General features: G+C 44.3%; 1 protein-coding gene across 2 annotated transcripts in view; it reads right to left on the bottom strand.

Moving 5' to 3' along the window:
- Nucleotides 1–10552, bottom strand: part of LOC119660898 (transcriptional activator cubitus interruptus) — a 151304-nt gene extending 140752 nt beyond the window's left edge. For both annotated transcript variants that reach the window (XM_038069834.1, XM_038069835.1), the window contains exon 1: nucleotides 9179–10552. In XM_038069834.1, coding sequence (XP_037925762.1) covers nucleotides 9179–9216 — 38 coding nt within the window. In that variant the 5' untranslated portion in view covers nucleotides 9217–10552. The remainder of the gene's footprint in view (nucleotides 1–9178) is intronic.
- Between the last annotated feature and the right edge of the window lie 3337 nt (nucleotides 10553–13889).

The following is a 13889-nucleotide window of genomic DNA, read 5'->3' as shown; positions in this document are numbered from 1 at the left end:
TCAGTACCTTCTATGTTACAGTAATGACCGGGTACTCACAGTAGTTCCACCGTGTTGGATTTAGAAACAGAGTTCAATCGACTTCTACATTTCTGAACGATTTTTGAAGTGATCAAAAGACTGCTGGACGCCCTCAATGCAGTTTGATTATCGCTACAGATCGCGATGCGCTTGCCCTTCAACCGTTCGTCAATTGTCCAGGTTGCCGTCCTTAGGATCGCATACACTTCAGTGTGAAAGACCGTTGCATATTGTCCCAAGGCAAAAGCCCAATTCTCGGTTTTATTCGGAAGGTAGACTCCTACTCCGGAGTCCTGTTCTGTTTTTGAGCCTTCAGTGTATTCTGACACGCAATCTTCTAGTTCGTCCCAGTTTTCTCTTCGTTTCAAGATATCTTCTAAAAAATAGAAGTATAGGGTCCAATAATCAGAAGGCATTGGCGAAACTGGATTCAGTTCTCCCAATAACTCTTCCAATGCTCTGTGCCCCCCACGTTCATCGTTTCCCCATAGATTTGATTGCATTAGTCCATGAGCTGCTCTCATTCCAGTACTCTGAATAAACAATTGCCTGAGGTGCCTGAGGCATCAACTGTCAAGCAAATCAACAGTGCGTTGTGCATTTCTCCACGCCCTTCCGAGATCTCGACCAACAACTAGCACGGTCACGTCATCTGCATAAGCCTTAGCGTGTATTGGCAGAACTTTCAGTTCGCATAGTAGTGAGTGGAATAACATATTCCACAGAAGTGGCGATTGCGCACCTCCTTGAGAGCAGCTTTTCGTCGCTTCCATTGTTAGGTAGCGATCAACAGCGGAAGTAGCAGTGGATATGCCACACATTACGAAGGGCGACAGTTCCATTCTTGGCCTCGCCATACAAGGGCACCCGCTCTCCTAAGATGGGCGTCTCATGAGCACGGAGAATAATAGAGGAATATACGGTACAGGTATGATGGCGCACAAGAGTGGTTGATGCGCTATACCCCACCGAGGGGTGAATAGCAACTATATATGTATATATAACATTATTACAGTAGGTGACTACTCGTCTCAAAATCGGTTGTCAAATACCTGGGAGTGATGATCGATGCCAAGCTGAGTTTCAAGGGACACTTGGATTATGCACGAGAGAAGGCAGCAAATGCCAGCTCATCCCTTGCAAGAATGATGCCTAACGTGGGAGGGCCGAAGTATAGTCGCAGGCTGCTCATCGCGGGAGTGGTGAAGTCGATCCTGCTATACGCGGCCCCTGTCTGGGCGGGAGCGTTGAACCACGGTGTCAACCGGAGGAAGATATGTTCGCCATATCGGCCAATTGCGCTAAGGGTGTGCAGCGCATTTAGGACGGTGTCGACGGAGGCAGTGTGTGTTATCGCAGGAATAATCCCTATAGATCTTTTAGCGAGCGAGGCACACTGGCTCTACGAAAAACGGAAGGCAAATCCAGCCGAGGTGAATGCGGATTTCCGAAAAGCCATCAGGAGAGAGTTGTGTGGCAAGTGGCAACAACGATGGGATAACTCCGACAAGGGTAGGTGGACCCCTTACATTGATCCCGTGTATCGAGAAATGGGTCAACCGAAAGCACGGAGAATTGAATTACCACCTGACACAGTTCCTTACGGGACACGGTGGCTATACGAGTCTCCCAACTGTCCTGAATGCGGTGCTACACTCGAGGACCCGGAGCACGTTATGTTCCATTGTCCCAGATGTCTGCAGCAGAAAAGGAGGTTGAACAGCATCTTAGAGGGCGGACATCGAGCGCTCCAACCTGGTGGAAGAGATGTTGAAGTCGGAGGAAAACTGGATGGCGGTAAATGAGGCAGTAGCCTTGGTACAGACAAAACTCCTGGAGTTGGATCGAGCTCGGAAGGCGGCGCGACGGAGACGTGACATGGACGAGCTGGTATAGCGAACCAGAGCCTCCCCCGCGAAGTAATACTTCACGGTGGTCCCGCGGGAAGGGGCGGAAGACAGCTTTCATGAAAGGCCAAGCTGTTGACATGTTGGTACACACAGTTTGCAGTGGAAGGGCAGCATACAGGAGGAATCAAGGTCAATGAGCGCGAATAGAAACACATTTACGTTACATAACCGTGCATTGTTAGGTGTGGAACTAAACGGAAGACCTGTCAATTACACAGTCGTTAACTCTGTCACCTTCTGTGACTCCTGGACAGTCACCAAAGACGCTGCCTCACCTTATGAAGCCGAAAATCTTTCATTGGATCAGTGGTGCTATGATCACTTCCGAAATAGGGACATTCACGGTAGATATGGGGTTGCATCCTTCGTAGAGATGGTGCGAGGAAGGCGCCTTCGATGGTATGGTAGCGTAATCAACGCTGGTAACAACTTCCTAGTTGAGTTCGACCTGAGCATCCAAGTCAATAGCAAGATCTAGACTTCACCTAATTGGTTATGACCAAGAGAAGTAGTGGACCTGGTTTCGTACCACTCGATAGTAAGATGAACTTATCTGAACTAAACTGAGGGACAAAATCGAAACGAGTAGAAGAATTATTCCTTTTTGTGTTGAGCTACTGAAAAAATGTCCAAAGAGCCTAGATGTCAAGCTGACAAATCGCAGACATGGAAAACTGGTGGCTTATATGTGAAAGCTGACGAAGTATCTTTTGTTTATTTGAATAAAAATCTGAAACAAATTTACGCACAAAGAAGTAAACAGAAAAATATTTTAAAGAGTTTGGACTATTTTTTATATTTTTCCAAACTCTCATTTTTTTTTAATTTGTTTTTAAAAAATATATAAAAATGAAAAAATAAATAATATCTTTTTTTTTAATTGATAAAATAAATAAAATGGATATTTTATCTTACTCCACCCCACTCTACGGTGGACGCAATTGGCATGGTGGAAAACCTGGCAAAAGGTGCACTGATTTCTGGCGGCTGCTGTGCCGTAGTGACGAAGGATGTCAAAAACGCATTCAACTCAGCCAACTGGAATAGAATTAAACGGGCGTTGGCTGACATAGGTGTCCCCGGATACTTGGCGAATTTGGTGGAAAACTACCTCTCAGAGAGGACTCTCTGGTACGGGACGGATGAGGGCCCCAAGGAGTACATTGTCACAGCCGGGGTACCACAGGGATTGGTACTTGGTCCCCTGTTGTGGGATATCATGTATAATGGGGTGCTTGCTCTTCCCGTCCCAGAGGGAACTACGATTGTCGGCTTTGCTGATGACCTAGCTGTGGTTGTTGTAGCAAAACACCCAGAAGATGTGGAGGTTTACGCAACGGAAACAGTGAGAGCGGTAAAGTCCTGGCTAGAAAAGGCCGGGCTGACCTTGGCGGACGCAAAAACGGAAGCGGTCTTAATAGCGAAACGCAGGAAAAATAACACTGTGAAAGTGGAGGTCCGTGGACATACGGTCGTATCAAAGCCGGCTATCAAATACCTGGGGGTAATAATTGACACCAAATTGAGTTTTAGGGAACACCTAGACTATGCATGCCAAAAGGCAGCCAGTGCCACCACGGCACCTGCAAAAATGTTGCCAAATATTGGTGGACCTAAACATTGCCGGAGGTTGGTGCTTGCCGGAGTGGTGCGCTCCATCCTGTTCTACTCGTCGCCTGTGTGGGCAGAAGCGCTTGCAAACTCTCAGAAACGGAAGCAGGTGAATTCGGTTTACCGGCGGATGGCTTTTAGAACCACATCAGATGGTGCAGTATTGGTGGTGGTAGGCATGATCCCGGTTGACATTCTGGCCAAAGAAATGAGTGTCCTGTACAATGTAAGACACATGGAGGGGCATGCACAGCGTAGAAATGCGGCAAGGTGAGAGTCGCATGATCTCTGGCAACGCAGATGGGACGAGTCTACGAAAAGTCGGTGGACGCACAGGCTCATTCCCAACATTAGGGTGTGGCTTGAGCGAAAACATGGGGAGACCAACTACCACATTACCCAGTTCCTCACAGGACACGGTGGTTGCTACAGGCAGTATCTGCACCGCTTTGAGTTGGATGATTCTCCGAACTGTCCCAGATGCGATGACATACCGGAGGATCCAGAGCATGTGATGTTTCACTGCCCACGATTTGCGATGGAGAGAAGGAGCTTAAACCAGGTGCTGGGCAGGAGCGGGATGTTCGATCACACAGTATACAAACCCATCTGGTATGCACTGCGAAAACATTTAGTGCCAGAAGAGCTCGTTCACTGGATGGATCGTATCCAATCAAACGTGGCATTCGCAGGATCAATGTCAAGTGGAACGCATCAATGAAGACCTCGAAAACGGGCTGACTTCCACTCTGGATTTTCTCGTACTGGCCACCATAAACACCCTTCGAACCACCATGGAATAGTGTGAGTAGTTTAGATCTCCTTTCCACTTGCTTTTCATCTGTTTCACGAACGATTTTCAAAGCGTCAAGAGATAGAAGTTTTGAACTGCTCGACGCAGAAAGGGTATTCCAGAGAAACTAATAGCTATTATCAGAATGACATATGACATATAACAGGGTAATTTAAGGTCAAAACCGGAGTCTGCGAAGACTGTATCCTTATGCCGATATGTCATAATCGGTGACGTCCTCCACGAGGCCTTCTTCGCAGGACGTGGGAGGGCTTAAATAGCCTGTCACACCTTTTCTAAACACGTCGACTATGCTGATTACATCTGCTTGCTTTCTTATATGGTTATGGACCTTAGTCAAACAACTCCGAAAAGGGGCCAAGGAGGGTCAGACTGAAGATGATTACCAACAAAACCAAGGTACCCAATCTGACGAGTCGTGACAGTTTCTCTACCTGTTTAAATGGCCAGGACAATGAAGGTGGTGGGGCACAGACCTCGATGATTTATATTTGCTTCGCTAGGTTCGTTTTTGCTGTTGTATTCAATCTGAAAATTGAGGTGTGTCAACGTTGAGACATCGAGTCAGACTCATTTCCCGCAAATACTCTCTTTGTTTTGCTGTATGGAAACGGTATTTGGAAATGTTTTCCTGAAAACTTCAAAACTTCGTTAACATTTGTTTCCACTCTGAGAACGAAGCATCGGAGACTCGACGCAATTTCAAATCCATTTGAATTTGGACAAAAGGCAGAAATGGTAATACGCAGGTGACAGTTGACAGGCAGAGAAATCCTTACAAGCTCAACGAGTAGGTTCTCCTAGAATTACTTGGCGTAGGATAATAGAGTAGGACTGGAGGATTTTCCAGAAGTCCTGGAGGGTCAGTGGTGCTATGCTATGTACATATAATGAGTGCTACATGGAGGATTCATCCTAGTAACTGAACGATAAAGGCTAGGGCTATGGACCCCAATAACTGAACGAGGAAGTATAACTGAGTGAAAAACGAAAAGTAACCAGAGCCAGCCTAGAAGGAAGACGGATACAGATTTTGATGATTACAGAGGGAGGAAGGAAAGAACTTCAATCCCGAATTATCCTTATGGTCACAGGTGATATCTACGAAACAACGATAATACCTGTGTCAAATAAGGATTCTAAGTCAAACACGAAGGAAGATTCTACGTAAAGAGGAAGAGTTTCACTTAACGGGACTGCCAGTAGGGGATTATTTTTATTCAATATTTTATTGTCGGTATGGAAACAAACTCTGCCATGCTATCAACGGAGAGTTTGAGGCAACGTAATCTATACTATCCTCAGTCAAACAAAAATAAAATGCTGAGATCAGGGAAAGAGATAAATAGAGTATAGTTGGAGTTATTCTACTCTCTACTCCTACCTGATCTCTCTTGGTCACAGGCCCCGCGACAGGTCGACCAAGAAAATGCATAGAATGTCGTTACAAACATGATGATCGGATTGAGTCACAAGCCTCGGAGAAATGCTAGGGCGTCCACCTCAGTCGACGCGGCAGGCCCCGGTCCTGTCGAGAAATGGGCAAGGGTTCTTGACGCATGGACAGCGTCAGGACGTAAGCAAGTTAGTCCCCACACAACGAACAAAACAAATACGTGTCTGCACGCTAAATGTTGGTACCCTAACCGGAAAGACCGAGGAACTCGCAAGAGCCCTTCGGAAAAGGTGCATTGACATCTGCGCTCTGCAAGAAACCCGATGGTCTGGTGTCAAAAGCTGCGACATTGAACGCGAACGCGGTAAAAATGGCTACAAACTTCTCTATTTTGGTAACCCACACACTCAATATGGTGTTGGCATTGCCATCTCAGAGGGTTTCCGTGATGCCATTAAAGAAGTCGAACGATTTGATGATCGGCTGATGAAACTCACCATTATATCAGCTGATCGCACTGTTCACTTCTTCACCGCGTATGCACCACAGACAGGTCGACCTGATGCCGAGAAAGATACCTTCTGGCAACTTCTCGATGAAAAGACTTGTCACGTGCCTGCTGACGATTATATAATCATTGCCGGCGACCTTAATGGTCATGTGGCTGAAAAGGCAGACGGACAGGTGCCATGGGGGAAAGGGGTTCGGAGCGCGCAATGAAGGTGGCGAGCGTATAATCGATTTTGCGGACACCCATGACCTTGTACTTATGAATGCATGGTTCATGAAACGTTTGTGTCATCTTCCCACATTTTATGGTGGGAACAATAAAACGCAAATCGACCATATTCTCATAAGACGCCAACATTTTACCACTGTCACTGATTGCAAAGCCGTTCCCTATGAGACCATCGCACCTCAACATCGGCCGTTGATTGCCATTTGGAGCAGTTCCACCAGTCAGCGCAACTGAAGTCGAGGAAGCAATAGAACAAATGAAATCAGGGAAAGCAACAGGACCTGACGACATCGCATCTGAGCTCTGGAAAGCGAAGAGCTGGGACCCAACACTGTGGCTCAATGAATTCTTTAACCGGGTTATTCAGGAAGGAAGAACACCATCTGACTGGCAAGAAAGTACCACGGTTCCAATATGGAAAAAGAAAGGTAGCCCAGCAGAATGTTCAAATTACCGTCCGATCCGGCTATTTTCCCATACCATGAAGATTTTTGAACGCATTCTTGACAACCGTATTCGCGAAATCGTTGAAATAACCGTGAATAAAGCCGGATTTGTCAAGAACTGCGGAACGACTGACGCAATACACGCTGCGCGGTTACTTATGGAGAAACACCGTGAGAAGCATCGCCCTCTTTACATTGCCTTTCTGGATCTAGAGGAAGCGTTTGACCGTAAACCACACGAACTGATTTGGTATGCTCTACGATAGCACTTAGTACCAGAAGAACTTGCGCTGGGTACAATTGGTCTACCACGATCCGAAAAAAAGTAAAGTTTGAGGTATGGCGAGTGTATCAAAACCGCTCCGTGTCTCTGTTGGTGTTCATCAAGTAAGTGCCCTCTCACCACTCCTCTTTGTCCTTGTTATGGACACCGTCACACGGGATATCCAACGTCCAACGCCCTACACACTGCTTTATGCAGATGATATTTTCCTAGCATCTGATAACAAAAATGATCTCAAAAATGGAATGATCGCCTCATGCAACACGGTCTCAGATTGAATTTAAACAAAACTGAATTTTTGACGACCGGTCCCCATGAAACAGGGACAATCACTGTCAGCGGCAGTGATCTGCCCAGAACTGAGCGATTTAAATACCTCGGGTCAACGATATCAGCCAATGGAGAGCTGCGTTATGAAATTGCTTCACGCATTAACGCAACCTGGATGAAGTGGCGTTCCACAACTGGTGTCCTTTGTGATCGACGTATCAACGAACGTCTCAAATCTAAAATTTACCGCAATGTCGTCCGTCCAGTCGCTTTCTATGGTTCTGAGTGTTGACCGACCATAAAAGACAATGAACGGCGTCTTGCGGTAATGGAGACGAAGATGCTACGTTGGACTAGTGGTGTCACACGTTTAGATCACATCCGAAATGAGGACATCCGCGATCGTTATGGGGTTGAACCGATCGTGGAAAAGTTGCGAGAGAGGCGTCTTCGATGGTATGGTCACGCAATTCGTGCAAACGAGAATTCACTTGCCAAGATTGGTCTGAACATCGAAGTCGATGGTAAACGACCAAAAGGCAGACCGTAGCAACGGTGGCTTGATACGCTGGATGGGGATCTGAAAGCCTCGAGATTGCACCCAGATCAGGCATTCGATAGATCCAAATGGCGAAGCCGATCACGACGAGCCGACCCCGCTTGTGAACGGGACAAAGGCTGAGGAAAAAGAAGATTGTCGGTATGGAAACAAGAGGAAAATTACAAAACCTACAAACCTACAAGATGATTAGTGAACCAAAATGACAGGAAGACGGGGTCATTGAACAGACAAGTGAGTAGAAAAAAATTTGCAGTTGCAATGGTGAGGGAATTTGTCAGAATTTTTGATAGTCCAATAGAACTACCTGGGGAGGTAAGGTAAGGCAAGAGAAGAGTCAAATCCATTCATTTGGGAATCAAAGTTTGGTGTTCCAGTTGGATGGAGAATATGGTAAAAGGATAAGAGAGATAAAGGCCGATCCTTAAAGCTCGAAAGAGCGCATTCGTAAACTGTCGACTTATGGTTCTAAGCCAGAAATAATACGTTTTTTGGTCTAAGTTGCCTAATAGGTATGAAGGACGGTTGGACCTCAAAAGCATATTACAGGAAGTCAAAATCATTGCCCATCTTTGGGTAGGTTACCTCTTTCATACACGAATTAGATGGGAGGAATGAAGAATGTCTGGACTGCAAGAAACCATAAATACACCATTGTGGATCTTTGGTCCTAAGTGCGACTCGAAGGGCACCAAAGAAACAAGGAATATATCCCTCGTGGATCTAGGAACCTAAGTGCAGCTCTAGGTCCATTGGAAGAGTAGAAATAAATAAAAACGCTCAACAATACAAAATATCAAAGAAGCCTACATTGAATTCCTCGTAAACTCATGATCCTCAATAGACGCAACTGGATATCAAAGTCCTGTTTTGAAGGATCATTAAGCGAAGCCAGGTCGTCCAAATTTTTCAATTTTCTCCCCGTCGGCAAAACCATCAAATAGAGTATCCAACCAATGTGTGTGAAAATTCAAGATAGTCCTGGCAGACTTAGAAATTTAGGATACTCTACACCTAAGGCAAGAATAGCAAGGATATCGACTCTCATTAAAAGGACTTTTCCCATCAAATTAGGTAATACTTGGAGCTTAAAACTAACGAAAGACTGACATAGAACTATCCAACTTACGGTATGGGAAAGTATGTTGGTAGCGTATAAGCATCCATAGTTGCTCTTGAATATCCTGCTGACTGGGATGTAGAAACAAAGCTCTTTCCTGTCACCACTGCTCGTTGCACTTTTCAGTTGTTTGATTTTATCCAAAGACGCGATAGACACTGATAACTTGAAACCAACGGTGTTACAACCGTGTTTCTTTGTTGCCACACAAAAAACAGATTTCGTGCAAACTCAGCACTTTTCTGACACTTTTTTATCGAAGATAAGGAATCACGTCCTTATTTAACTTTTCTGGTAAGTTGTCGCGAGATAACACAATGGTTTACTATCGTATTAAACTTAGAGCACATTTCACAATGATTTTCATTCATGATTTTCTGATTTTTCATTCAGCTATCGCGAGAGGGAAACCAACTATCAACTAGGCACTTGTAACAAACACTGAATTCTTAGACTGATCCTTGCAATTATGGCACAGGGCATGATTGTGTTTCCAAGGTGGATTTCGGTTTATCGTTGGCTCAGATACGGGATCATCCAAAGGGCTAGGAATTTTTCTTAATAATTCTGATTGTTCCAGGGTTAGATGTAAGCTCGTTAGGGCAATGAGTCAATCTATATTCAACACGATCGTATTGCATTTCCGGAGTATTTATCGGGAAGAAATACGCTTCCTTGTTCGGGATGAGACTCAATTGATCAAAATCTCGGGGGAAAATTTTGAATGAGCCAGCAAAATAAATAAACAAAACAGCGTTAAACAGAAAACAAAAACAGGCAAAAAAAAAAAAAAAACCAGCAACAACAAATCGAATATTTTTGTCCGGTATTTATCGAGATGTTTTCCGTCTGAGACGATGTCCGAACAACGACGATGACTTATTTTGAGCGCAAACTAACTGAAAAGAAGGTTCATCCCGTTCACAAGAGCCTGGCAGCACTAAAAACCTTTAAGTCTAATACCCCGCACTATATTTTTCGTCTGTCGCATACACAAGTGTTTAACATATGCTAGTGCTACACGCGTCCACCAAACTCAACATTGGACCTATTGATAGGCGTGTGCATATGTGAAGGCAGGTATGTCTGTCTCGTTCTGGGGAGGTGTACTTGCCTATTAGGTCCAGGGTGAAATGTTTGCTTTTTTAGGATGTCCTGAGTGAATAGACCCGAATTTTTTTGTAGTCACGTGGTCCAGGTCCTTTTGAAAAGTTCTGGAAAATCGAGACCATTCTCTTCAGCACGATCGGAAAATCTGTGCTGTTTTTTCGCTCACAAACACAGTTCAACCTCATGCAGTGGATCCTCTTGGCTTGAATCTCATCCGAGTCAATCACAATGCTTCGGTCTTCCTCAACAGCTCAATCCCCGCCCATTCATAAAGTGATCGTGCACAGTGGAAATACTTGGGACTCACCTCGAGTCTCTGTAACTTTCTATCTTCTGCACTGTATCTATTAACCTGGGCACGATCAACCAGCAAGAATGCCACCACCGCCACTACTACATCCAGAACAGATTGAAAATCCAAAGCGATCGTGATCGCATAAGAAAACACCCACGGTTTCTTAGGCAGCGTACAGCATCAACAATTCAATAAGAACAATAGGACATCCCCTGAGCACTAGCTCTGGTCACAAGTGAGACAGAAAGATCACCATCATGATCGCGTATGCAGACGGTCGACTGCCATGCAACATCAGCAGCAGCCACTCCATGTAACGTGCTGTTGGTTTTGTGCATTTCTTCGAAACAGCGATCTTAATAATGTAGTTAAGAAATCAAACTCATCAGCAGTAACAGCACAATTAGGTGGGGTTGCCATTCTAGTGATCGTGCATATGAAGAAAATGGGATTTTTCAGGTTTTCCGATCAGACGGCGAGACTGAAGGTTGTGAAGGGGTTAGGGTTGAGTTGACTCCCCGCGTTAGAAAATGACTACAGCTTTTTTTACCCCGAAATAGTTCCTTACCCCCTTATTGCAACATTTCTTAAAAAGGCGCCCAATGTGGGCTTCGACAGAACCCTTAGGTACGATAAAATAAAAGATCATTTTCTCCACCTTTACAAGAGTAGAGCTATACCTTATAACCAGCGGAAATGGTAAAATGTGACAGTGTAAGCCTTATTGCAACATTTCTTAAAAAGGCGCCCAATGTGGGCTTCGACAGAACCCTTAAGTACGATAAAATAAAAGATCCTTTTCTCCACCTTTACGAGAGTAGAGCCATACCTTGTAACTAGGGGAAATGGTAAAATGTGACGGTGTAAGCTTTATTGCAACATTCCTTAAAAAGGCGCCCAATGTGGGTTTCGACAGAACCCTTAGGTACGATAAAATAAGAGATCATTTTCTCCACCTATACGAGAGTAGAGCTATTACCTTATAACCAGCGAAATGGTAAAATGTGACGGGGTAAGCCTTATTGCAACATTCCTTAAAAAGGCGCCCAATGTGGGCTTCGACAGAACCCTTAGGTCTCTGCAATCTTCTCCTTTTCACAACAAACTTTATTCAGTGTATAAGGCCTTATTTCGGGACCTGCTTACTCCCCTCATCCATGCTTAGCTCTAGTGGCAATCAGCTATGCATAGGCTGAAGGAGTCTTCAATCCAAGGGTCGAAGGCTGGAATTCGATATTAATTACCATTTCCAATGGACTATGAACTGAACAGAGAAACAAGTTGGGAAAGGTTTTGTGTTTCCCAATGCGAGGAGCATAACATAGTTCTCCATTGGTTTATAGCATTGACCCGAGATATCGAAATCGCTCAGTTCTTGGCAGGTTACTGCCATTTCCAGAACCCAACGATTTATATACCTCGAGTCAATGTTACCAACCAATGGGGAACTGCGTAATGAAATTGTTTCACGCATTACCCCACGCAACCTGGATGAAGTGGCATCCCCCAACTGGTGTTCTTTGTGATCGACGTATCAGCGAACGTCCCAAATCTAAAATTTACTACAATGTCGTCCGTCTGCCGCTCTCTACAGTTCTGAATGTTGGCCGACTATAAAGGACAATGAACGACGTCGTGCGGTAATGGGGACGAAGATGTTGCATTGCACTGGTGATGTGACACGTTTTGATCACGTCTGAAATGAGAATATCCGCGATCGATATGGGTTTGTACCGATCGTGGAAAAACTACGAGAGAGGCGTTTTCGATGGTGTGGTCACGTAATTCACGCTAACGAGAATTCAACAACCAATATTGGTCAGAACATCAAAGTCAATGGTAAGCAACCAAAAAGCCGGCCAAAACAATGGTGGCTTGATACGTTGGATGGGGATTCAAAGGTCTCGCGATTACATCCTGATCAGGCATTTGATATAATAAAATGACGAAACCGATCACGACGAGCCGACCCCGCTTGTGAACTGAAGGCTGTAGAAAAAGAAAATCCATATATTATGTGAGAGTATCCACTTTCGGGTGATATTGACATTGATAGTCTTCAATTTTCAAAGAAGTAACAACTTTGACGTATTATAACTTTGTTAATAATAGTGCGATTCCCACCAAACTTGGTATGATCATGCTCTGCATTATAGCCTATATCATTGCATTTCATGCTGCTAGGATGAATTTAAGGGGGGGGGGGTTTCCAGCCAATTACAAAAAATTATAGTAATTTACTATTATTAACTTTATTTGAACAGTTGTCAGTATGAAAGGTATTTCGGAGCCTAGGCACCATATAGTGGCAGCCTTCTGATTTTTTTCAGATTTTTTGGTTTGGTAGTTTCTGAGAATGGCCCCCTTAAAGAAGTGATCACTTTCAAACCCCCGAACTTCCCACTTTTCCAACAAATGTCAAAACTAAGATCGGCTTTGAAAAGTACTAATCGACACCTTTAATTTGATGCTCCACATGACTATATTTGATGAAAAAAAATTACACCCCCCTTTTGTATGCATAGGGACCCCCCTTAAATTCAACGTAAAAGGATGTAACTCACTGTATATGTGAGCGTTCACAGTTCCCACCTTTCTACCAAATTTGGTGTCAATCGCTATAACCGTCTCCAAAAAAAAATGCCTGTGACGGACAGACAGCCAGATAGAGAGGCAGACAGACAGACAGACGATAAGCCGATTTTAATAAGGTTTTGTGTTTATACAAATTCAATCTTCTTGAATGGGATTTTAATATTTCACTCGAATCTCAATTATTCTCGTTAATTATGACGTCAGTATCTTATTTGCAAGGCTTTGGAAGCAGTAAATTCGCGCAAAATTGCTAAGTTTGAACTGCTATAACTTTGGCGGGGTCCTCTATGCTGGTACAAAATTCGGGAGTCCTAGGATGAATTTAAGGGGGGTTTTCAGTAAATTTCTAAAAAGTGGTAATATACTATATATTAGTAAGTTTATTTGAACAGATATGGGAATGGGACATATTTTGAGGCCTAGATTTCACCTAAGCACACCATCCTGATTTTTTTCGGATTTTTAGGTTGGGTAGTTTCCGAAAATGAGTCCTGTCTCACTTTAAGTGCGTACATTTTGACTCCTCACTCACGTACTTTGCAATTTATACCAAAACTAATGTCAGTTTCGGAAAGTACAAACGAGACCTTTCATTTGATACCCCCCTACACGACTATATCCGGTGAAAAAAAATTTTTGAACCCCCCCTTTGCATGTATGGGGAGCCCCCCTTTAAACTCCACCTAAATTGATGCCACTCGCTGTTTGCGTGGAATTTCA

This window comes from Hermetia illucens, chromosome 7 (genome assembly GCF_905115235.1).
Source record: "Hermetia illucens chromosome 7, iHerIll2.2.curated.20191125, whole genome shotgun sequence".
Lineage (NCBI taxonomy): Eukaryota > Metazoa > Arthropoda > Insecta > Diptera > Stratiomyidae > Hermetia > Hermetia illucens.
This window is presented reverse-complemented; position numbering and strand designations above follow the sequence as displayed.